Here is a 26,153-nt window from a genome sequence, read left to right as displayed (position 1 = left end):
TTACTTCACATTAACCACAGGAACAAACCTGAGCTTGACACACATGCAGTGGCTCAGTGACTTTACTTTGGTAATGGAGACAGGAAACCACAAGTTTCACATTAGTCATAGGACATGTTTCCTCTGTACCTGGTTTCATCCACCTCCACAACACCTCCCCGCCTCCCCTCTCCCTAACTCTACCAACCGCACCCTGATCAGGACCATTGTTTACCATAATTACACAACACTGGTGTTTCCTCCAAACCAAAATAACAGCAACTCCATTTCATAAAAAAACCTCACCATGTGACTGGCATAATTTCTCTTGATATTTATGTCATGTCATCATGATTGTCTTTATGTTCAATTCTCCTTTAATTAGGATCAACAGACAACTGTAACTTCATACATAAATAAATCTAGAGATAGACAGACAGGGGTTTAAAAAACATAATCAAACCCAGGAGGGAAAAGATGGTGTTTCCCCTGCTGGCACTTTTTTTTTTCACTGCCACGTCAGTTAAATCAATAAAAGCTTTTCTTTCTTTCTAGCGAAACTCACCCCTGCATTCTCACCTGTGTAATGTGGTTGATGTGGTGGGTTAAGTGATGCACTGCTCCAGTCTGCTAAATGTGAGTGATGATGGAGCCTTTCAGCGAGAGATTACATTCATAGATCTGAACACATGTTCAGCAGCTCAGTCCATGGTATTGTATTGGATGGATAGATGGATGGATGGATGGATGAATAGGTGCAGCTCAATGAATTACAATATCGTGGAAAAGTTCATTTATTTCAGCAATTCAATTCAAAAAGTGAAACTCTCATATACTATAGATTCATTACACACAAAGTGAAATATTTCAAGCCTTTTAATTTCGATGATTATGGCTTACAGCTCATGAAAACCCCAAACTCATTATCTCAGAGTTTTTTATATTGTGAAAAAGTTCAATATTGTAGACTCACATTGTCATACTCAATCAGCTAACTTTGATCACCTGCAAAGGTTTCCTGAGCCTTGATGTTGTCTCTCAGTCTGGTTCAGTAGGCTACTCAACATGAGGAAGACGACCATATTCTATTTTAATGAGCTGCACATGTATGTATGTATGTATGTATGTATGTATGTATGTATGTATGTATGTATGTATGTATGTATGTATGTATGTATGTATTGTGCTTACTCAGTATCTGTGTCAGGTTGTACCAAGAAGGTAGAAAAAAGAACCTTCTCTCACGATTGTTAAAGAGCAATGTATGAGTTTAATAAGTGTGAATACAAACTTATGTCACTGTGCCACAAATTCAGGACCAAAATCTCACCATTTCACTGCTGCTGTGACCCATGTCTGTAATCAACAGCTTGGGTATACATTTTAATTTTATATGGAAAACAAACAGGGTGATTAAGGAAAATTCTTTTGAAATGGATTTACATGAAAACACAAAACATGTACAGGTATTTTTTGTTTTCAGTCTCAGCTTTTGCTGGCTAAATTAAGATGTACTTCACGTGTTCATGTTCCAGATTAGATTTTTTTTTTTCCAGAAAAAAACAAAAATCTTAAATTAGCTCTTTTGAAAGAAAGGAAGAAAAGAATATATTAATCACATGCAGGCCAAAAAACCACAGACTTCAGCCTTGGGGAGTGAAAGCAGAAGGAGTGAAGTAAGTGGTTGGTCTATAAATATCTCTGTATATTCCTTTAAAACTCCTGTGAAGATTCAAAATTTCCTTTCCAAAGTTAAATTTAAAAAAAAGTTTTCAGTATAAGGTGTGACACAGATGTCTCAAATGTCACCAGGGGAGTTTTCCCTCACAGTTTCATTCCATGTCGTATGAAAAAAGTGAAGAGAAAACAGCAAAAGTGAAAGTGAGCTGTGGTCCCGTGAGGGGCATTTTCTGGAAGATCTTGACTTTTCACATCCTTGCAACTTGCTGCTGTCAGGTGGACTCCCCTCCTACTGAAGTTACCATCCCTGGAAAAGCACATTGTCATAACACCATTGGGGCATCATTTTACTTATTGGGTTTGAGTCAGCACAAATCTTTCAGAATAAACAGGTTCCTGCAGGAGCTCGGTGTTGTTGGACCTTCTTCCTATCCACATCATCACTGATCACTGGTCACTGGTCAGAAGTGACTGACTTACTGTGATGACAACAAAGTGTGTGTGTGTGTCTTGGGGGAAGGCTATCGAAGGTTATGAGATGCCACTGAATGGTCAGAAGTGACTACTGCACTGTGACGACAACAAAGTGTGTGTGTGTGGGGGTGGGGGGGATTAAAGGTTATGTACTGCATTTCTGTATGATGTAAAGACTATGCAAGGCCAATTGAACACAGAGCAGAAATAATACCAAAATTACACCTACGAACACAACCCATGTGTGTATACACATGAACCTGTGTTGATTTTTATATTTCACTTAGTCACTTCACTTAGTGTAATATATAAATATATATGTATATATATACATATAATGTATATGTTACAGAATTATGAGAACCACTAAGTACAGAGTATGATTATGTTCCATGGTTCAATAAATCAAATCTTTTTGATAAGATGTAGTTCACAGTTTTCTATAAACTAATTCTAATTTAATGATTGAATGGAGATTAAGACCTGTCTTTGTATGGCCCTTCACAACAATGTGCAATTCTCGAATGGTTGCCTAGTTATGTACAAGTTGTATAAATTGAACAAGTTATGCCTTTACCAAGGTCAAGGCAAAATTTGTACAATTTCATAATTGAGTATAGTGCCATTAGGCCTTTTATAAAAAGCATTTGAATGTTGGGTGAAGAGGTCATTAGATGGATCAACAGCTTGTGTGTATCTCAGAGGTTTATCCAATACAGACTCACACTCAAACTAATTCTTACTCATCTGTTACTACTCGTATTTATGGCAGCACTGTTGTGTTGTCATAGCCACTGTGATAATCTGAAGAGATAAAAAAAAGGAATCAGATAACATTGGTCCAGATAGTGAAAATAATCATATATCTTTATGATCTGGATCATCTATTTTATTTCTGTTAACATCTGTCAATACATTGAAAATAAAGTAATAAAATAAATAAAAATAAAATATTTGACCCCGAATTGAGGGCTTTCGAGTTCGTAATATTTTTATAGAAAGAGGAAGTGACACTTCTCTTTTAGCAAATACCACCATGTCTTTACACATTCTTTCTATGATTAATACCATACAAAACATTAGCAGTCCTGATGATTAACTGAATGATTTATCTATGGTTAGTTGCAGTGCATTCTTGGTAAATTCTAACCCAGTTTCATAACTGATCACTGACCACAGCCATATACTATATGCACATACAATTCATTTGATGTGTTTGCATTCAACTGTTATGCCACTTCTAATATCAGTTAAAAAATTAAATTGATAGAGCAAAACAAGTATAAAAATGAGTTAAAAGAAACAGGGATTTCCAGAGAACTGTTTGAGGGTTTTGGGTGGGTGTGTGTGTGTGTGTGTGTGTGTGTGTGTGTGTGTGTGTGTGTGTGTGTGAGCATGTGTGTGAGCATGTGTGTGTGTGTGTGTGTGTGTGTGTGTGTGTGTGTGTGTGTGTGTGTGTGTGCGTGTGTGTGCGTGCGTGTGTGTGGGTGTGTGTGTGTGTGTGTGTGTGTGTGTGTGTGTGTGTGTGTTTGCGCACCTGGTGTGTATTGCAACGCATGTGTATTAGTTAATGTGTGTCAATTTAATGTATGTGCACCTGTTTGTATGTGTATTACAGGTGAATGTGTTCTTATTCAAATGACACACATCTGAAAAAGATGAGCAAAAGAGCATCTACTTGCATGAGCATGTGTGTGTTCGCAATATAGCACAGTCATTTAGATGTGTGTGTGTGGTGTCTCTTCCTCATTGACTCTCCACTCACTCAGTGAGTGACATCATCGGAGTTTCCCTCCATAGGAAGCTGGTGTTTTAAAAAGAGCTGCTCTTGGTCTCAGTCCACATACAAGCAGAGAGAATCCTCTCTAAAACGGACAAATACAAGGACCCTCAATGACGATGATGAAAGGTGACTGCACAGTGCTGCTGGAGACTGATACCAGAGAGGAAACACGATGCACCGCCAAGAGCTCAAAGCTGTGTGCTGCCCTGCTGGCAATCACCCTTTGCCTTGCTGCTGCAGCTGCTACTGTCTCCCTGCTCTCTGGACACCTCAAGGTGGGAATACAGTTCTTGGATTAGTATTTGGAATGCGGGTCAGAGTGACTGACCATTATATAATTTGTGTTTGTCTCTTCTTCAAACAGGAAAACAATTCAGTTCACAAAGATGATGGTGAGAACTTTTGCTTTTTGTCACTACTGTACTGATTTGTTATGATAACCTTGTACTATATATACTGTAAAACTTTTTATATATCCTTGCACTAGTGTATTGCCTTTGCGCTACTGTATATACTGCTGTTAATGTAAATACCCCTATCTGTCATTTTACTGTAACCTATCTGTAATATAGTATTTAATTATCGCTTTTGCAATTCTAGTTAGAGGCTATCTGCATTTCGTTGCTTGTACTTTTGACAGGCAATGACAATAAAGATTCATTATTGTCATTGATTCATAAAAAATGAATCTAATCTAATCTAATCTAATCTTATATCAACGGTTTTATATTGAAGTACTGAAAAATTTGACAGCTTCAAACACAACTTCATTCCCTTGTGAGTTCATATGAACTTTTGACTTGAAAAGATTTCCATCAAATGGAAATCTGGAAAGTATAACATACAAATGATCCATCATCTCTGTAAAGTCAGTCTATAGTGACCTTTAAGGATATGAAACTTACAGTAAATATAACAATTTTGACTTGACTTGGACTTGTCAGTATTGACTATATATAAAGGATAGATACTAATATATAAACAGATATATATATATATTGGTATATAGCCTTTAAATATGAAGAGGAAGTGTTAGCTCCAGATTTCTATGTATAACAATTTCTTTCCTATTTTCCTCCCTATCAGAGCTGCATCACGCGTTGAGGCAAATTTCTGGGAGTGTAAGAGCTGCGATTCATTTAGAAGGTAAAATATATTCTGCCAGTACTATGCTATTACAGGAGGTTTTGTTGTGCCAGAAAGCAGTAATTAGATTTTCAGTCTTTAACAATAATATTTGAATGCCTGCATGCATTTTTTCAATGTGTAACTACAAATCAGCTGTTGGAAATCTACCTTTAATATACAGTCCCCATCACCATATGTCTCTCATGTGTCTGCCTCTTTAATAGGAGACTATAACTCCGAACGGAACACGCTGGAATGGAAAAAGCAGCTGAACCAGTACCACTCTCAAGGAGGACTGGAACTTGTTCAAAATGAGATTGTCATCCCTAGAAATGGCCTCTACTTCGTTTACAGCCAAGCATCTTTTCGTGTCAGTTGTTACGGTGACAGTGACAGCACCTCACCACCGATGGTCCACCTGAGCCACACTGTAAAGCGCTGGTCCAGCTCGTACGGGAACGACAGTGCAAATAGGTCCTACCAAATCATCCTTCATTCAGTTCGCACTGCCTGCCAGAGGACGGACAGTGGCGACCCAGATGAACAGGGAAGCTGGTTCTCTACCATCTACATGGGAGCTGTGTTTAACCTGAAAAAAGGAGATAATCTGAAGACAGTGACGGAGGAGAGACTGCTGCCGAACCTGGATGAAGAGCCAGGAAAAACCTTCTTTGGTGTGTTTGCCTTATAAGAACGTAGACTGAAAGCAACAAGGAGAGCTATCAAACTAAATGAAGGATTAGTTGTATTAGCTCTTATACTTGAAGGTCTCTGTGGTGCAACTGAACAAAGACACCATATTAGGAAATGGGGAAAGAAATTTAGCACACATTATCCATTCAAACATCAGTGTTATAGTTAGCTGCAGCAGAAGCACTTCTTCTTGGCCATACAGCTACAAGTCAAATAACATATGTTAACTAACTGTAACAATTACAGGCTGACTCTTTAATAACCTTGGATACATCTAAGGGTCTACATTATATTGTTATGTACTATGTACTATCATTTTACTTCCAGTACGTTTGCGTGTACTAATGCACAATGACATGAATGTAACGCCTGCAAACTGAATGTCACTACAGTCTGACAACAGTTAAGATGACATCTGATTGTATTCATCTATTTTTTACGTTATTTATTTATTTAATTTATATTATACTTTATTTATTATTATTTATTATTATTTATTTACATTATTTTCCTATTTATTTATGTTATTTTCCTATTTATTTATATTATTTTCCTATTTATTTACATTATTTTTGTATTTTTTTTAACCTTATTTTTATATGCATTTATATTATATTTATTTATGACTTTGCTTTATTGTATTAACTAATACCTGTCCATACTGGCCTGACTATTCTAATTGAATGGTCTTCATGGTAGTTCTGATTTTATGTGATTTTAGAATAATTATTTATTACGTTATTTATTGAATTTGTCTATTGACAGCCATTTTTCAGTTAATTTAATAAATAAATGGACTTTGTAAGAAAAAATATCATGGTTCCTGTGCTGTTGAAAATCCTAATAAAAAGTTTAAAGAGTAATGTTTTTGTGTCCATGTTTTTTTTTCATGGCAGCTTTACATGAATTATGGACTCAAGTGCGCAGGAAGTGCACAGTTCTAGCCACACCATTATTAATCAGAAATCTGTGACATGAGGGCAAAACTAATAATGAGCAAACATGGGGGAGCAGTGCTGCAGTCACATCTATATGTAGTCACAGCTCAGTCCTGCTTTGGTTATCCTATTGCAACTTGATTTCGTTCGAATGTGCACTATGTGTATAGCTTGAATGACATTAAAGTTAATCTAAGTCTAACCTCCCTCTACAATCCTCCCTCCTCTAAAACAGTTTGCTCCATCTGTCGGTTTTAGAATAGGTAGACCTATACAGAACAGAATGTGGTACAAACAAACAAAATCTACTCTACAGAATATTTTCTATAGAATCTGAAGATAAGTGAATATTAACATTAACATGAATAAGGAATTGTAGAAAAAATAAAATATAGAAAATAATAATATGTAACAATGAGCTTTGGCTCTACTGCCTGGAAATTAGTTCAGTCCTCACAATAGTGAGTCAAGTAGACATTATACAATTAGCTTTAGCTATACAATGTAAACATAAGCCAATAGTATATGTCTTAAAATAGTTAAACTTATTCAGCTCTGTGATTAACTTTCCTCTACGGTTCTTCTACATGTCCATATGGAAAATAAATAGAAAAAACTTCTTCAATTTAGGGTGGCGGTAGCTCAGTTCATAGGGGACTCGGCTTGGTAACTGGAGGTCGGGCAGTTTGAGTGCCCTGTGGACCAAAAAGCGGGGACTGGCGGCTTAAGAGTTGCCCCCAACCCCCAACCTGCTCCACCAGCGCTGGCTGCCCAAATTTCTCAGATTGCTGGGATAATAAAAGGGTGTTGTTCTTCTTCTTCTTCTTCAATTTAGTCAATACACTATGTATTGTAAGTTCCTATATGATTTATATGTCTCATACTATGATTTACTCGTGGCTTATTTCACATTTTTCTCAAGTTTTCTCATGTATAATTATAAGAAGGAATGTTTGTAGTTTTATATTTAATATAACAATAACACTGCGATATGTGCATCCATATTGCCCAGTATGCCCAGCTGATCAGTATTTTTTTTTTGGAGTGACATTTCTTGAACAGCTTCACAGAGTTTGAGAGGGAATCTCCCAGATACTGTGCTGATCACGGGGAATCCCCAGCCTCCTTCTCCACCAGCCTACACCATAGCAATGGAAACTATGAGCAAAATAAACGTGTGGAGAAATCATTTGGACCTCATGCAAAGGCAAACTTATTGTTATAAATGTCTATTAAAATGTCTATAAAATGTATTTAATAAATGCTAAACGTTTTTATGTATAAAATGATGTCATCCAGTTAAGAACATTATCGACCTCTACAGGTGATCAGGAAGAATTGCAACATTTTTGCTAGAGTGTAACTCCTTAAATTGTGTATAAATTTGTATCAATATTCTGAACTTTCCCGTTGCACCTTGAAAACTCATTTGACTTTAAATTTATTGAAATGTTCAGTCTAAGTACAGCAGAAGTAAAGTTATCTCTGTGTAAGTTTGTGTATACTGAAATTCAACTGTACTAATACTGAAATTAATTTTCAGTGGTCTTCGAAGTAAGTAAAATAAATAAATAAATAAATATACAGTATATTCTTCAACATCCCTCAGCCGTACATCAAGTTCATGAGCTTGTTGATGGTGCATTTATTAAAAATGTTTTAATAAAATGTGCTACAATACTAATAAATATACTATGGTTCAACAAAAATAATAGTATTCAATTCAATTCAACTTTATTTATATAGTGCCAAATCACAACAATCGCTTCCTAAAGGCACTTTACATACAGAGTATTTAAAGAAGCCCAACATTTCCCCATGAAACTCCCCTTAAACAGGAAGAAACCTCAGGCAGAACCGGGCGCTAAGTGGGCGGCCATCTGCCTTGACCAGTTGGGTATAGAAAAAAGAAAGAGAGAGAGAGAGAGAGAGAGAGAGAGAGAGAGAGGGAGAGGGAGAGAGAGAGAGAGAGAGAGAGAGAGAGGAGGACAGCAACAGCAATAAATAAATACAATAATACTAAACTAAATTAAAATACTAAAAAACATGACTCATAATGATATTATGATATTAATACTAATAACAGGACAGGGTCTTCATCTCTACAGGACAGGCTTCCACAGCAACCTGTGAGATGAGAGAACACAGAAAACTCTTGGGAGCTCAGAGCATCATGGGAAGTCCCCCAGCACACTAGGCCTTATAGCAGCATAACTAGGGGCTGGTACTAGGAAAGCCTGGCCAGCCCTAACTATAAGCTTTATCAAAAAGTAAAATTGTAAGCCTACTCTTAAACATAGGGAGGGTGTCTGCCCCCGGGAATGAATCTGGGAGGTGGTTCCAAAAGAGAGGAGCCTGAAACTGAAGGCTCTTCTTCCCGTTCTACTTTTGGAGATACTAGGAACCACAAGTAAGTCTGCATTCTGAGTGCAGTGTTGTAGGGGGGTAATATCTTACTATGAGCTCTGTAAGGTAAGATGGAGCCTGACCATTCAGAACTTTAAAAGTGAACAGGATGATTTTAAATTATTTTCTAGATTTTACTGGAAGCAAGTGCAGCGAAGCTAAAATTGGAGAAATATGGTCCCTTTTTGTAGTTTTGCTTCGGACATGTGCAGCTGCTTTCTTGACCAACTGGACTAGGGACTCATTATGGCAGCCTGATTATAATGAATTGCAGTAGTCTAGCCTAGATGTAAGAAATGCATGGACAAGTTTTTTTGCATCATTCTGTGACAGAATGTGCCTGATTTGAGACTATGTTGCGTATGTGAAAGAATGCTGTCCCTGAAATTGTTTTTATGTGGGCATTAAACGGCAGATCCTGATCAAACATGACTTGATTTCTTACGGTGGTGCTGGAGGCAAAGGCAAGTCATCCATGATGGCTGTCTCATTAGATAATGTATATCCTAGGTCACCAACATGCAGAACGCGGTCCGGGTCCGGACCCAGAAGCTGTCCCATACTGACCAGGACCTCCAGCCAAGACAGAAGGCTATGGTTTAAAAGTTGGGAAACTATTATAACCGGCGCCGTCTTTATAGTTTTTACAGAAATGGTTTAGCGAGGATAACACACAGACTCTACAGCGCAGACAGGTGAGAGAGTTAGAGGCAAGTTAAAGACAGAAGATAGAAAAAGAGAAAGCGATACAGGTAAGGTCAAACTAGGAGAGATATACTGACGACTGAGCCGGAGAAAGTTGGGAAACAGAGGAGTGAGACGGAGAAAGGGAGACAAAAATGGCGCTCTCCAAAAAAAGAAAAGTGGATAGCTAAAATAGAGCCTTTAATCTGTTCATACTTCCCACTGGGAGCACTAAACCAGTGTGTCTCATATGTTCAGAAACGGTGGCCCGTATCAAAAGTGCCATCGTGAAACGGCATTATGAAACAAAACAAAAGGTTTTGAAAAAACAGAGCCACTAAAATCTGAAGTGCGATCACAGAAAACAAGTGGTCTCAGAGCCCAATGTGAGCAGTCCACCAGGACCCTAAGCCACACATTCACTGCCCAACAACCTGCTCATGAGTGTTCCCTCAGAGCGGCTGGGATGTTTCTCTTCTCTTTTTGTGTTGAGATTTATAATCTGTGTCATTAGTTGAGACTGTTGAGTCAAGGTGCGTAACAGAAAGTGGAAAATTCAAGCTTTTGCCCCCTTTATTTTATTTATGTCATGAATCTTATTTGAACATTTTACACAACTTTCACATTATACTTATTTTATATTAATACTTATTTTGAAATGCAGCCCTACCTTTACTTGGTACATATATATTCTATGTTACATGACAATAAATATTGTCAAAACGTTTTTGGATCGTACTGAATTAATTTGATTTGACAGTCAGGTATTGATTACATGCAGGGGTTAATACGACAAGGCTACTTCGGCTTAGGCTACTTGGACCTCTTTAAATTTTAGTTGAATACCCCTGATGTATATCTAAGGTGTTTAGGGCCAAGCAGAATAACCCCTGTTTTGTCAGAGTTAGGCAGTAGAAAATTACAGGACATCCAGGTGTTAAGGCCTTAAGTTTATCTAATTGACTGGACTCCTCTGGCTTCATTGATGAATAAAATTGGGTATCATCCACATAGTAGTGAAAATGTATGGAGTGTTTCTGAATAATTTTACCTAATAGAAGTAGATACAGAGTGAATAGTATTGGTCCAAGTACTGAACCTTGAGGAAAGCTTTGTGTAAGCATGGGGGGGTGGGAGAAATTACAATCTATAAAAGGGGAGCAGAAAGAAAATGTTTGGGAACCACTGCACTATACACAATACACGTCTTTCCTGGCCCTGGGTCAGTTATGCCTAGTGGGATAAAGATGTGTTTGAGGACTCTGGCTTTGAAGAAAAATGGTATATCATATAACTATTATATAGAATCATTCTAATGCTCTCTGACGCATCTGTGGTGAGTTTCGGTTTTGTGTAAGGTGCCCTTTAGAAACCTGGTCAGCCACAAACAACAGATCAAACTTTGTTTACGCTGTGTTTTCTCATCTGCTGTGTATGACTCTGAAGGAAGCGCTGCTGGCTCAACTTTGTCTGACACATTAACCTAGTTCAGCTTACATCAATAACTAAATGTGTTGATTTAAACTAAGACAGTTTTGATAGTATTGATAATGTTAATGTTCTGAGAAAATTTTATTTTTTTTGTATTTTACATAAATTCTATTATCAGACGTTACATCATATAGAAATACAGTGTATTTCAAACACTTAACCACATGAAATACAGCTGTTATACGCAAGTGGAAGAATATCATTATTTACATCATTGCATTAACATTATCACAACATTATTTACCCCACTAGTGTGCATATCCTCCCCTGAATCAGCACTTGCGCCTTCACTGCTGAACTACTGAACAGTTGAAATACATCAATACAGACAAACATACAATATATTTATCGTTTAGGCCTGGTATACATATCTGCACCTGTCAGTCATTAGTCAGAGTTGAACTACTTACAGTAATCAAATAAACTACCACGAACTCAGTATGTTTACATGCACTCTAAAACTTCTATTATACGGCAATTAAGTGATCTAATTTAACTTTATTTCAAATATCATGTATCCTCCTTAACATTGAAATCAGTACAAATGAAAGTATATGCTTACTCTGAATAATTAATTCAATTCAACTGTACTTACAGTGTAAAGCTCCAAAACACTAAGCCGTAATCATAATATGACTTCTTTGCACGCATTTCCTCAATGGCAATGGAAGAAAACACTGAGATCACCCATCGTGTCAAATACTACGTGTTATATCATAAATTATACTATCAATGGCAGACCATTTTCTGTTCATAAATACTGTATATCTTAATTGCATTTGAGTGCATGTAAACCTACTGAGACGAGAGATGTGAAGCAAAGTACCTCATAGCCATAAAAGCAGTAACAGAACTGTTGATGAGCATTTATTGATCTTAAACAAAGAATAATGAAGTAATGTAATGAAGAAATTATGCAAAACGTGATCTGTATCCAGAGTAGGAAAAACTAATGTTAATGAAAAGTGTAAATGCTCACAGAACACATATGATCTCAATGCAATCTGTCAGGTCCCATAGGAATGTGATGTGACGCATTGTGATGAAATCTCAATTATCCAGGTGTAAATACAGGCTGTGCAGCAAACAAAGATGACAATGAACATTTTTAGAAATCCTGTTAATCAAACAAATAAACAGGAAGAAAAACTCCTTGTTAGAGTTATAAACATCTGAATTATAGTATATATCTATAAACAATGTTTATATATGTATCTGAAATCATTATAAAACACCCTAGAGACACACAAATGCCAGCTAAAGAGTGGTTAACCATACACCACCTTGCTTTGAAATGTGTTCTGTATAACTGTAACTACACCTGGATAGTTGTGACATAGATGTGAGTACAGTGAGAGCTGGATGATACCCATGTGTTGCATGTGTTCACCACATATCACTGATTGACCCCTTAGAAAAGACTACAAAGCTGACACACATTTCTGCACTGGTGAGCAGAATGCAGTTTTCCACACGATGGTGAAGCCGTTGCACAGCGTTTAAAGGTCATTTTAAAAACTAGATGGAATTTCAAATGTATTCAGAATGAGATCATCTGTGACACAAGCATGGCTTCCTCTTTATTTGGAAGATGGTGAGATGCCACATGCATCACGGAGCTGTCATACGTTTGGTTAAGCTACCTGATGTTGAGAACTATATAACAACTGATGATCTACCTGAGCCTGAATGGATATTAAAAATGGATACAAAAATTTAAATAAATTAAGCACAAACCTCTCTAAAATACAGCTTCTCCACAATTGTTTTTAAATCAATGTATGTATTAGTGTGATTGAGCCTTTGGTGAACCACTTAAAAAAGCTTCGATGTCATGTAGGGGAGGCAGTGGCTCAGTGGGTAGTGCTTCCGCTTGGGAACCGGAGGGTCGCCGGTTAGAGTCCCTGCCGAGGTGCCCCTGAGCAAGGCACCGAACCCTCAATTGCTCCCCCCCTCTGCGAAGGGTGGTACTGTAATGTAATGTAAGTCGCTTTGGATAAAAGCGTCTGCCAAATGATCGTAATGTAAGGATATGACTGCATACCAATGCATGGCTCATGGGCTTTGGTTTACTATTAAAGCTTTGACAGGCACTCTCTCTCAGAGGTGTTGTGATCTATGATGTGCTTGCAACAAAAAAAACGCATAAAAACAATTCTGACTAAACATTATGCAAACATGTCTTAATACTTTAAGCCTTTAGCTCTCCATTGTGGCTGTTTGTTAAACTACTGTTAGATGACATCGGTGTGAAGTTCTGAACATTTTGACAGGTACTATCAGCTCTCTTTGAGCAGGGACTGTGTACAAACTATGATTGTTTGTTGGTAATGTTGGATTGGTACTTTGACACCCAGAGCGCGTTGACATGACCAGTATGTGTGTTGGAACACAGATTGACTAATACATTAAGGGCCAGATGGTACTAAACCTTTTGCATCATGCTCTAAGACGCACAGACGCACAGGCTTGGAAGTGCAGTTTGCATGTCACCTCTTTGAGCAGGGGTCGATTTGACTGGAAATTTCTCCACCCCAAGCGCAAATTACGATGCATGCCCAAACAATTTCCCCACATCCAGAGATATTCAAGATCTAAATGGGAATTTTGTGACATTTCCCAATGTTACTGAAGCCATAGATAACGTACATACCGCTTATCCCCCCTTCCGTCCGCAAATACATTTATAGAATCGAAAACACACAAGTTCGTCTGTGATGCAATGCACAGAATCCCAAATGTTGTGGCTAAGTGTCCCGACTCTGTCCGTAAGAGTTTCATGCTCATACAGCAAACACTACCAGATCATAAGCATATGCTATTTGAAATTTCTTCTTCTCTTTGTGGCTCCTATACTCAGTACTAGCCACGGAAATTCAGTTTTTAGCAGCCGAAGTTGAATGTTAATATTTGGATAAATATTTACCTTATACATTATTAGGATTTCACTGAATATACATTTTCAATTATTTACAGAGCTAGTTGAGGGCTCCATGATGGACCCCACTGTTCATTTTAAACTCTAATTCACACATCAAATGCTCTTAATAAAGGGGCACATATGTGATTATGTAATTAGTTGCAACCTCATTTCACACGAATCAGGGATGAACATCAACACTGTCACCTAGCTGCAATTTGTATACATCTGGCCCTCAGTGTTTTCACTGGAGGCTCAGCTCTGTCTTCACCAAGACACTTTGATTCAGCCCCTGCATCACTGTAGAAGCCAAAACAATGTGCCTAGCTATCTCATGCTCCAACCGACTCTCACAGATGAACAGGACCCCACTTCCCACCTAGAGAGGACCATCCACCTGGTAAGTACCATAGCCACCCCACACTTGGATGCAAACCCATCCAGTGCATGTTGGAGTGGCGGTAGAGCAGAGATGCAATCTCAAGGCCATCAAACTGGACACTCCAATCCTCAGCTCCTTGTCGTATTCTGGCCATGAATTACCACAAACAGGATCAGTGACAATGGACAAGATAACCAGAGACCAACACACATTTAAGCAGCATTTAATAATGACAGAAAAATGCTGTAAATTTTAAAATATGAACAAAAACTTGAGCGAATTCTGACATTTGTGGACTTCTGGCCACAATGAATGACATTTGGATTGATAAATACACTCTATTTATCTCCGTTTCTCGACTGGAATAAAGAAAAGTGATGAGCTGGATATGAAGTTGATGTGAAATCAACACTATCCTCTGGTGCTGTCTCATGATTCCTCTGGCCTCGGGTGATGGCTGGGATGGGCCTCAGACTCAGCGTCATCAATAGAATCTAACTTTATTATTCAAACTCATGTTTTCTTTCTCAGTGTTCTAGATTCAGTCTTTCTCTCTTTCAGTTCTCCATTTTGCTTGTCTCATTTGTAGAGCAGCTGAAGCTGGCTGTTGTGGCAGTTAGTGCGGCTGATCTTACCATCGTGCTGGTAGAGGGTGGATGAGTTGGGGAATGAAGGACGGACTGGGTGGGGGTCAGATGTTGGGGCAGGGTAACCTGGTGGAAGAACCAGGGATTTGGAGTCACTAGGGTGGATGGGTAGGCTGGAGGAGCTATGGTTCTGATTGCTGACAGTCGATGCTCGTTTCCTGGACCGCAGGGCCTGTCGCTCAGACAGCTGGTTCCTCAGCTCTGACACGCGCTCTTCTTTCTGAGGGGACAGATGGGATAAAATACTCACATTCCTGGCCAATTATGTACCTTCTTATCACTTCTAGAATGGACATCTACATGATTCTTCTAGCTGGTCTGTCACAGATATGCAACCAAGACAACTGAGCTAGCAGGAAGCCAAAGGGAGCAAGACGAGGAGCAGAAATCTGGTGTTTCACGTATCAGTCATGCATATGCAATTTTGTGCATAATTATGTTTCTGCACAGATTAATCAATTACTTTTTCTGCATGGGTTAGAGTTAACCCTAACCCTAACCCCAAGACCCACAACACACACCTTATTTGGCAGCCTTCTAAGGTGAAAAGGCAATACATGGCGTTCACGGAAATAAAAGCTGCAGACAGATGGTTCAGATGGCAGCTAATGTAGGCATATAGTGACATGCTAGTTGGGATAATGCAGACCATTGCTGACCTTGTCCGTTGTGTGAAGATTTGGCACAGATTTGGTTGTGCACAGGAATCTCTTTACCAAAAGTATAGTTACTTATAGGTCGATATTGTTTGCAGAAGGCAATCTGGCTTGTAGCAACTCACCCCACTTTTTGAGATGTCAACCAAATGCACACATATCCTCTCTTAAGTTCTTATTCATTAACAATACACCTATGTTGCACATCATTGCAGGAGACTGTGGTTATTGTGCAAATATTACCACTTGCAACCAATAAATGGATGGCTGGGTGGATGAATAGATGGAAAGAAAGATGTAATCTGACCTCCTGAATGATTTTCTGTAGCTCCTTGTTCTCTCTCTCCAGCTGCCTGGATTTCTCCTCGTCATTGTTGTTGGTGGATGAGCCAGTCTTCATGGGCTCCTGAGCATCAGACTGCCACTCACCCCGTGTGATCAGACGCCGCATCTGACAGTTATGAACATAATTGTATTATGGCTCATATTAGGACCTTTCATTGACTCCACTCTGCTCTCAACAGACTATTAAGTAGAGTTTGGTGTCAAACTTTCCAAAATTCAATGGAATACGTAATTAACTGCACTTATAATATCCCTAACCATTATTTGCTAGGTCCTCTCTTGATGGTGCATGATGGCTCATGGAGCTGACATAACATGCACGTTTGTTTAAGAGCAGAATGCGTCAAATCTTATTACATCTGGCCCTCAGTGTGATGTTCTTCATACATACCCATGCATGGAGACACACACATACATGCACACAAGGGCTAATTCATAAAGAAAATGAAGTCGTGGGATGCTGTGTGTGTGACCAAGCGATGCAGAGTGGAGAAGATGTAGACGCTAGAATGTGTGAGAGGTAAGGTCAAATCTTTCCATTTTAATGAATTGAATGATCAACTTAGTGTGTTTAGATCTCAGATTGGTTGATCACTAACATTATGATAAAATGCAGAGATTTCTAGTCAGACCAAACAGCTTCCCTATGATGTTAATGAGGAAATAGAACAGTATCCCCTTTCAAGGCAAATGCAAAAGGTGACAGGTGTTTCTGAATGAGGGGACTAGGTTGCTTTACGCTACATTCTTTGACATGTTAAATCAATAGCTGCTGAAACCAATGATGTAATTAAAGAGTATTCACCAGATGAATAGATGAATACACACACACAGGCACTGAATACACACAGCCCTGGCAGTTAGAATGGAACGTAAGCTAAAGACGAACATAAGTATTGATGCTGACTCTGCAAGACAGGGCCAATTTAACAAAAGAATTATGTGATATATTATACCAGCATGATGATACAGCCTAAATGAAAATCCATGGATTAGGACTGTACGTAAATTGCAGGAATGAGTCTACAGGGATGAGATCACTAGAGGACAGCCATTAGGCTTTACCTTTGGGACAAAGAGAACCACCAAAGTAATGTAGACGGAGAAGACGATGGCCAAGGAGGCAAAAGCGAAGGAGGCATCCTGCTGGGAGGACAGGATCATGGTGACTGGAGCAGTGATCATACACAGGACCTGGGACAGGAAGAAATGGAAGAGGGTAAAGAAACCACATTGATAAACACTCTGTCACCTTCTTGCAAATCTAAACAAATCCCATCAAGTCAAGTTAATTTAGAGATGGAAGAAAGAACACCCTTAATGTCTCAAGACTGAGAAATTTGTCTTCCAATACATGCTTTTTACATTTCATGTAAAGCAGCAGACTGACATGAACAGCAGCAATGTCACTACTTGCAGCTGAAGTCTTATATCAAGCAACAATAGGAAAATAATTCCACTTTCAAAACTTCAACAATGATTGCCCTTATTTCCCATAGGATTTCCGAAAGGCATCGAATTAAGAACAAGTTTATAGTTACAAAAAGCATAATTTCAAATCACTGCATTCTGGTTTCATTTTACACACTGTCTTGACTTTTTTGGAATTGAGATTCGTACATAATCCCACCCATAACCCCCTACACTGCACTTCTTGTTTACTTTAACATAATTAACTTTGGCTACAGGTTAAATGAAGGAAGAGCAGGTAACAAAAGCTTCTAGAGCAGCTTTGGGAAACAAAGCTCTAGATGGATCCAGACTGAGGTTCAAATGTACATTAATCTAGAAATAGCACAACACACACACATATAATTGAAACTCACAGCCACATTATAGATGGCCATGCCAACTGCACGGTGGTCATTGATCTTCTCTGTGGAGATGGACTTGGTCTCGTAGGCCAGGAAGATGCCGAGCAGCAGCAGTAAACCTTTATAACCATAGACCACGCCTGGATATGACAAGACACAAACTGCCAGGTTAAATATCACATTGTCTGTGCAAATAGATTTTTCTTTTGATTGCTTTTCAAGTTATTAATTTGTTTTGGGTTTTTTTTGTGTTTTCTCCTTCCCTCGTGTGTATGAAGACATTTAACTGATTTAACTTTCTCAAAAGTTTTTTTTTTTTTTTTTTTTTTATTCAAAAGAAACAGATACATTGCTAGTGTGTATACTAGTATACTGTGAGTATACTGTGTGACTATACTGTCTGGTGTTAGCATACAGTTAATGAATAGCACATTTGAATGAAAGTACATGTTTTTGGACAAACAGGAAATTATATCGGTGGTGCACAGACATGCCTGTCAAATGATCTTGACTTCAAACCTTAAAAGATGATGAGTGATGTTATTGTTTTAAAAACACTTGGAAGGTGTAGAATCCAGAATCCAATAGAAGCAGACCTAATCCATTTAACAAGAACGTTGCTTCATGCACAGAGATATCAGATGACATTACCCAGATTACTAAACCAAGTACAGTGATCACATTGTTTGAGTTTTTTCTTTAATTGCACTTGTGGTGCAACTGAACAAAGAGATGATTTTAGTAAGGTTGTTTCGATGCAACTTTTGCATGTTAAGTGATTTGTGATCAGGTCTGTGTACCATAAAGTCTGCACAACTCAAACACATTTGTGGGGTAAAATTCAATAAAATCCAGAGGATTTTTTTTTTTTTCCCAATCAGGAATTGTTGGCTTGCTCTTAATGTGGAAAATGAAGATGGATGAATATCATAATCAGAGTAAAATGGAAATATGAACCGTGAACAAGTCATCCTGACACCAATGTCATCATCTGGATAACATATCCTTATACAAACACATGTTAATATCATCACTATATGGACAACTGCATTCTTGTGTTGTATCTCTCCAAAACAAGTATACAAGAAAATCATATTTGGCTTAATTGATCTCTGATTGTGACTTCTTAGTCAAAACCCTCAGAGAATTAGACTGTAGAATGTAGAGGTACGCAGTGATGATCACCTATATGAGGCCAATATCAAGTCTCAGCAAGTTGAATTTCATAGTGTATTGAAAAGAAACATGATGACTGGCTAGAAGGTAGGAAATCAACCTAGAAACATAAAGAAAACAGATCAAGAATATGCAGTTTGTAGTTAAATGGCCAAAAATGGCCGAATACACCCTAAACAAAGAAAATCTAGCAGTACAGTGAGTCATTAGAAACAAAGACAGACAGCAGCAGGACATGGTAAGTACTCATCTCACCCAGCCACGTGTTCATCTTTTCTGAGCTGCAGTGCTCCAGTAAAGGTTGGATCAAAACGCCCAGGTCTCCTTTGGGGGCTTCTCTGGTGAACTTCTGCTCACATACACACAACACCAACATACAGATAAGGATTGCCCACACACTACCAGATCACAAGTCAAATTAAAGGATGAAACACATTATTTCAGTGTAGCTGCTTTTTCTCAGAAAGGTGTCTTTTCATCCTGCTACCAGCATGATTTTCTAGATATATTTCATGTAATTTATGGAGCTTATCATCCTAAAACTACAGGAACAAATTAGTTGATTTGCTCAAACTCAATGTAAGTCTTACATTCTGTATGCATTTCCTCAACTGTCAGACTTCCTCTTGTAAGATAATTAATAAATGAGTCAAATATATTCCATGAAGACAAGAATCCTCACCCTTCCTTGCATTTATATGCCCTGTTCCGGATTTTTCCTTAACCACAGTACAGACAAATTTGAGCAAGCAAGACATCATATCTGTTGCATTTAATTTTTTTTTACAGAACATTTCAGTAATAGGGACACACAGGACAAGATCATTCTGTAGTGTACATTGTAATTTAAGCAAAGTCTATGGAGAAAAGAGGATTCTGTGAATGTTTGAATGTTTTTTTAAGTGATGCTTTTGGATTCTCAATGTTTATTGCTAAGTTATAGCAAAGTGTTGCTACTAATCATAATAACTTTTGTGTTTTTTTCTGATCTTTCATCCTTACTTTTAAAAAGCTAAAATTAAACTAAATAAAACAAAAACCAAATGATGGAGGTCAATAATAATGACAATGAAAATAGAAATGGTCAAAAACTCATGTAACCAAACTGAAAATGAAGCTAAATATTGAAACAAAAACTATTAAAAAGAAATGGAAAGAATTGCCTTGTTGAATCCATTATATCTCAAAAGAGTGCCAAAATGTGTAAGATAGTGAGTCTTCCCTCAGTGATGTTAAAGCAGTTATAGGACAGCTACATTTTGAGGTACTTCGAATTTCATCTCTGTGTATACATTACTATTTTTGTTTAAAAGTCTCTTTTGTTTTCAACAAACTAAGTATGGATAAAGGAATATATCATACCTCCACTGTGACATGTAAAGGATCTACAATCTGCCAGATCATGAGAGACACGACATCTATGCCCAACAAAACACCAACAGTAGCACAAAGTTTCCATGGCTCCAGGTGCTGTTGGAAAAAAGGGGATAATGGTGACTACAGTGCACAGCAAACAGTCAGGAAAAAACACAAACCTATCTTTCTGATTTAGTAAGGGAGGGATTTAGAAGACATGTATAGAGCAGCCTCAGCTTCACAAGAAAACAATGATCCATTACTAACTGAGACCAAATCAGTCTGCTGTCAGCGCACTAGGCCATGACAGCAGAGAGATAAAGGGTGTTTACCAAAGCACACACACAAGCTCAGTCACTCGATAAATAAATGTGTTACTTTATGTATTCCACTGAAAAGGAAAGTAACTTTGAACCGGCACTGTCCCCTTGCTATGCATGTCACAGACACCAGATCACCAGCTCCTCTTTCCATCCAATCACCCCTCTCGTTGCCAGGTTGGTAATGTCAAATACTTTGTATATTACATAGTATAGTATGACCCCGTGCGCATCGTCAGGCCACACTTCAATCTCAAAAGTTAAGATTTATTGGTGTTATTCGATAGACACTTTCCACATTAAATGGAGAGCTGTTGCATCCCTATGCCTCTGGAACATGCGTGTGTATCCATTGACGTGTTTCTTATGGCTGTGTATGCTCCAGTGTATAATTCACTTGATGTCAGCTGTGGTTGCCTGCAGCCTCAGAGTAGGCTATAAATTAGTCCAAGTGAACTCAATCACTTGTGACGTGGCACCAAATATTATAATCTTGTTTGATAGGTTAAGGGTATTCATAAATATTCAGGAACAGCTTCTCTCTGCCTGCTTGGAGGATTTCTGCTCTCAAGGAGGAACACAAGGGCTTGTTTTAAGATGTGATGTCTGACGTACATAGATGCAGCAAACAGAAGGTGCAGGGTATGTGTGGAAGACAAAGGCACTGACTAGGCCCTAGTCAGTGCCAGGAGTAGAAGTAGTAGAAGACATTCCCAAGTCACTAGGGAATGTCTTCTACTACTGGAAACATTTGGACGGGTTTTTTGGCCTGGTAACATGAACATGTGTGCTACAATGACCTCAAGGGCAGGGATGGTCCAGCTAATTACTCAGGGGCCAACAACAAAAGTGAGAGTTGTCTGAGGATGGTGCCCTTGAAGGGTAGAATGATTAGGTATAGCTCAAAAAGTTAATTTTTGGAAAGTTTAACCTTCTCTTTTCCATTTACCTTTCTCTTGTCTTTCTTTTCATCCTTCTTGGTGAAGACAGTGTGAACCCACCAAATCTTGGTAAACATGCTGCCGTAGGCAAGGCTAAAGCCAAGACCCAGCAACCACAGACGAAACTAGCAGAGGGAAAAATGGAATGATAGATTTCAGAATCAAACTGTTAACAGAAATATTATCAAATTAAACAAATCAAATCCCCATTTTCCAATCCTTAAACCCTTTTGAGTTTTATAGCTATTATCTGTTCTATCCTTAATTCCCTCCACTGTAAAGCAGCAGTGATGTGGTGGAAGATGTGACATGTGTCATTTCAATGTATCCTGTGCCGGCTGTGGTTAGTTGCTGTCGCTCTGTTTGTCATCCCTTTGTCTTAACTAGCATCAACATTAAACAGCCTGGTGGTTCTCTTTGTGGTTTTAGTTCTCTTCTTTTTGTCTGTCTTTGTTTTTCTCCCCCCCCCCCTACATGTATAAAAAGAATCTGTATATGGCATTGTGTTACACATATGGACCCATACCCGTACAGAACACAACTCCTTTTTTTCTTTTCTCCCCTCTCTGTGTATGAGAAACAGTCTCTGAAATATATCATAACTGCATGCTCACTATCATGTCAAATGATTTCTTCCATTGAAATATTTAACTATACTCTCCAAACATCACACAAAAACTTACCTCCAGTAAAAACTTCAAAATAAGCTAATCTTGAACTCACGGTCTCTCAGCCTATTGTCTGTCAGTGCAAAGTGCTGCCACACTGCTGTTTTCTTGAACATGCCTGCTTTCTGCTTTTGTGTCCATATATGTAAAACCTTAGGACAGAAAAGTTGACTTTCAGAGTTTACCTGGCAGACAACAGGAAACTGCCTCCTGTGGACATGAAGGCCATCAATGCCCAGAGGGAAGACAGCAGCCAGAGCCATCATGCAGCCTACTGCAGTCATGTTGTTAAGGTAGGGCTGTGAGTTCTGAATGTACCTACAATATGAATAAATACAAATCAGTTATATATATATATAATAAATATAAATCAGAAGCTTTTACACCAACAGGCAAACATAAAACATACAAGGTTAAATCATTATATTTCTCTCTGGTTTAGATTGTGACTTCTGGAGGCAGTACAAAGTTTTGTTTTAGATGGCTTGAATGCATCCTTGAGTTGAAAGATCACATCATTAAAATCGTCAATGGCAAAGCTTCAATCAGAATGTGCTGCGTTCTTTACAGCTTCAGACGAAGCGGAGCCAATATAGTTTGGTTTTAAAAAACAAAGATGGAACCTGACCTCTGCATAAGTTCTTCAGTTTATCTGACAATCATTTAATCACAATGACAATCTCAAGCTGCTGTAATGAAATACATATCTTTTTCAGTATCTATATAATATCTAGTGGCACTAGTCTGACACTGCTGTGTGTGTGTGTGTGTGTGTGTGTGTGTGTGTGTGTGTGTGTGTGAAAATAAAAGAAACATTAATGTGACAATACATGATGCAGAGACCACATTTATGGAAATAACAAGGAGCAGAGTGGAATTTCCTTCCTTTATAAACCCTAGTGTAAACAACTATGTTGAGCCTGTTTGGTGACCTATGAACAACTCCATGTGCAATACAGACAAGGTACCTGACATTGCTGTTGTAGATGTTGAAGGTTAGGCAGACAATTCCAAGCAGGATGCCCAACCCAGCAAAGACAGACACAGACACAAAGAGCTTCTGGGACAGGTAGCGGAACTCCTCAATGACCATGGTCTGGTCAGCTGGGGGTCCAGAGCCTTGGACACACAGAGCAGATATTGAGGATGAAGATGCAAAGATGAGAAAGAGACATGGACGCTTTAGATGTGGAAACAGAGAGGCACTGTAATGAGAACTAGTAGAGCTAATTTTTGCTGTGATCCCAGGGATAATGCTCAGTGCAATATGCAGCCATGTCATCACATACAGTGTGTGGCTCCACTAACAGACTTCATTCACCGTGTGTTCACTATCATAGACACAGTCTGCCACTTTGACAAACACCGGCTATTTTTCTGTAGTTGCTTCTAGTATTATTCATGAGTCCTTTTACCCACATAAAAACAGGAGAATCGAGGGTCTGTTCATTGTGATGTGCAGGGTCAAACTAAATTCCAAAAACCATAGAAATGGTGGATATTTTTGCCAGGTACACATACATGTTGAATTTGAGTAATTCAACACAAAGACTGAAAATCCCAATGAACAAATTATTTCAAATTGAATGGGTTGTTATGGGCTGGCGATTCTTCCCCACCTTCTAGTTCCATTCCAGTAGGCATCTCCACAAATTGTACAAATCTTATTTTTATTTTCAGCTTTGTTTTCAGGCCCTGTTTTTGCCAGCTCAATTGTCACATACTGAACAATCTTCACTGTGAATGTTTCAGATTTATTTCGGGATCATGTTTTTTTCCTTGCAGGGTTAATTGGTATCGGGCAAGTGACTACTTTTGGTAATTGGGCCAGAAAACTCTACTGTTGAAAGAAAGCTGGATTGTAAGTACTCAGCCATGACTGTGAGGGTCACACACACCTAAATATTTCCATGGGGAAATAAATGTATGACACCCACACATCGCAACAGTTAACAAAGCAAAAGATACCATAGGTGCAAGAAATACAGCTGTTCCAGAAGCTTTTCCAAACTTTCAGAAATAAAAGTCTCTCTATCACTGTTATGTAGAGAGTAGTACACACACTGGCATCCAGGTCCTGAACTCCAAAACCTGCAGATTTGTAAAGTAAGACAGCAGCAGTTTGATGTTCTTTAGTGTGTATCATGCTAACCAGTGTTTAAAGCTGCAAACTGGACAGGCAATGGCTAAGGTGTATGTGGGAATAGGTATGTTAGAATGATTCCATGTTGTATTATGGTCGGCTGCTCCTAAACAAAACATCCCTATTGCGGCTCATGGTAGATGCCAGGGTGTTCTCAGGCTATTTGTCACACTTCAAAGTTTGATGCAGCTTAAGCTATTTACACAGCAGCATCACATATGGAAGGTACAATAATATTGTGATTAAAACTGTTGAGGTACTGGCACTTTTCTTGCATAGTCCCTCACCAAATGTGCTTTCTACTCCACTGTCCCATCAAGTTCAGTCAGGAAACTCTACTGGGTGCTCACTAATTGTTGTCTTCTGGGCGTGTTATGAAGTAGACCATAGAAGAATGCGCCTATACATGAATCTTTTAAAACCACTCAGCATTCCACACGCACCTCTTCCCTAGCACTGCTTGCCTAGATCTGCTTAGGAGAAGGGGTTTGTCCTTAACTCTTGTAGGTAGAGGTCTGTTTGATCTGCACGCATAAACGGTTAAGTTTGTATACAATTTTTTGTGTGTTGCTATGCGATGGCACAACTGTAAAATAGTGGGATAGCAATTCATTCCAAGTTGGATAAGTTTGAGTCCACTTCAGCACCTAATAATTAAATGTGGCCTCTGGTATGTCTGTGCTGATATTGGAGAAACAAAATGCTGCTCAATGTTCATAAGATCACAGCAGGATTTTTCTGTGGGTGGTCATAAAGCTTCATCCTAGTCATTCATAGACACAAAAAAGGTCACCATCACCAGAGAAATAGGGGAAGTGGTAATATGAGAATATTTCTAAACCCACTCACTCCCTACAATGGAAATGATCATAGTTACTATTCATGGTTACCGGCTTTGTCACACAATAGGCAGCTATGTGTAATTTGAGAGTTGTGAAATTGTTATTTTGATTCATTCGCTGTGATGTTACGCGCAAATCGTGACAGTGCCCGTGTGTGCATTGTTCCTATCATCCAGCTTTTGGACCCACGTGTTGGGGAAAACCCTCTTCAAAAATAAACAAGAGATGAGGTCAACCGAAGCGCCCACGCATCTCAACTCTGAAAACACCAAACTTTACCCAAAACCAACATCGAAATCAGGCCACTAGATGTCAGGATGGCTTGCTCTGGACCAAAGCATTACCCGGGAAAACCGACAACCTGACAAGACAATTTGTAAGGCGTGACAACCAGAGCAGAAAGAAGCACATGTAATAAGAATGAGGTATACATACAGTATGTTGTGTGAAAGAGTGAAATGATGACCCCTGCTCAACATTTTGTCATGTTGAAAATACCATCATTTTCAGTAGTCTGTGGTGACAAATGGGCCCCATAGACAAAGATAACAATTGTGGTGTATATTTTTTTTATTATTTTTACTTCCTTTTCCACTGAAACACTATTTTCCAACTCAATTACCACATGAAAGAAATGTGATGTTGTTTACATTGTTAAGATGACATCATGTTAACAAAGTAAAGTAT

At 38.5% G+C, this 26,153-nt stretch overlaps 3 protein-coding genes across 3 annotated transcripts in view; 2 read left to right on the top strand and 1 right to left on the bottom strand.

Moving 5' to 3' along the window:
• Positions 1–1,496, top strand: part of LOC143005719 (uncharacterized) — a 33,857-nt gene extending 32,361 nt beyond the window's left edge. The window contains exon 6 of the mRNA XM_076157076.1: positions 535–1,496. Coding sequence (XP_076013191.1) covers positions 535–588 — 54 coding nt within the window. The 3' untranslated portion in view covers positions 589–1,496. The remainder of the gene's footprint in view (positions 1–534) is intronic.
• Positions 1,497–3,416: 1,920 nt separating this feature from the next.
• tnfa (tumor necrosis factor a (TNF superfamily, member 2)) lies at positions 3,417–6,570 on the top strand. Its single transcript, XM_076157155.1, has 4 exons — positions 3,417–4,191; positions 4,281–4,308; positions 5,003–5,062; positions 5,269–6,570. The coding sequence occupies exons 1-4, from the start codon at positions 4,027–4,029 to the stop codon at positions 5,733–5,735; spliced, it is 720 nt and encodes a 239-aa protein (XP_076013270.1). The 5' UTR covers positions 3,417–4,026; the 3' UTR covers positions 5,736–6,570.
• Positions 6,571–14,897: 8,327 nt separating this feature from the next.
• Positions 14,898–26,153, bottom strand: part of gabbr1b (gamma-aminobutyric acid (GABA) B receptor, 1b) — a 34,966-nt gene continuing 23,710 nt past the window's right edge. The window contains exons 10-18 of the mRNA XM_076157173.1: positions 23,450–23,600; positions 22,667–22,799; positions 21,822–21,938; positions 20,559–20,666; positions 19,452–19,545; positions 18,033–18,160; positions 17,272–17,400; positions 16,169–16,312; positions 14,898–15,425 (exon numbers count right to left, since the gene is read on the bottom strand). Coding sequence (XP_076013288.1) covers positions 15,138–15,425; positions 16,169–16,312; positions 17,272–17,400; positions 18,033–18,160; positions 19,452–19,545; positions 20,559–20,666; positions 21,822–21,938; positions 22,667–22,799; positions 23,450–23,600 — 1,292 coding nt within the window. The 3' untranslated portion in view covers positions 14,898–15,137. The remainder of the gene's footprint in view (positions 15,426–16,168; positions 16,313–17,271; positions 17,401–18,032; positions 18,161–19,451; positions 19,546–20,558; positions 20,667–21,821; positions 21,939–22,666; positions 22,800–23,449; positions 23,601–26,153) is intronic.

Source organism: Genypterus blacodes, unplaced genomic scaffold (assembly GCF_046128005.1).
Source record: "Genypterus blacodes isolate CSIRO-AG114 ecotype Tasmania unplaced genomic scaffold, CSIRO-AGI_Gbla_v1 ptg000072l_1, whole genome shotgun sequence".
Lineage (NCBI taxonomy): Eukaryota > Metazoa > Chordata > Actinopteri > Ophidiiformes > Ophidiidae > Genypterus > Genypterus blacodes.
Note: the sequence above shows the minus strand (reverse complement) of the source record. Positions and strands in the feature narration are given on the sequence as shown.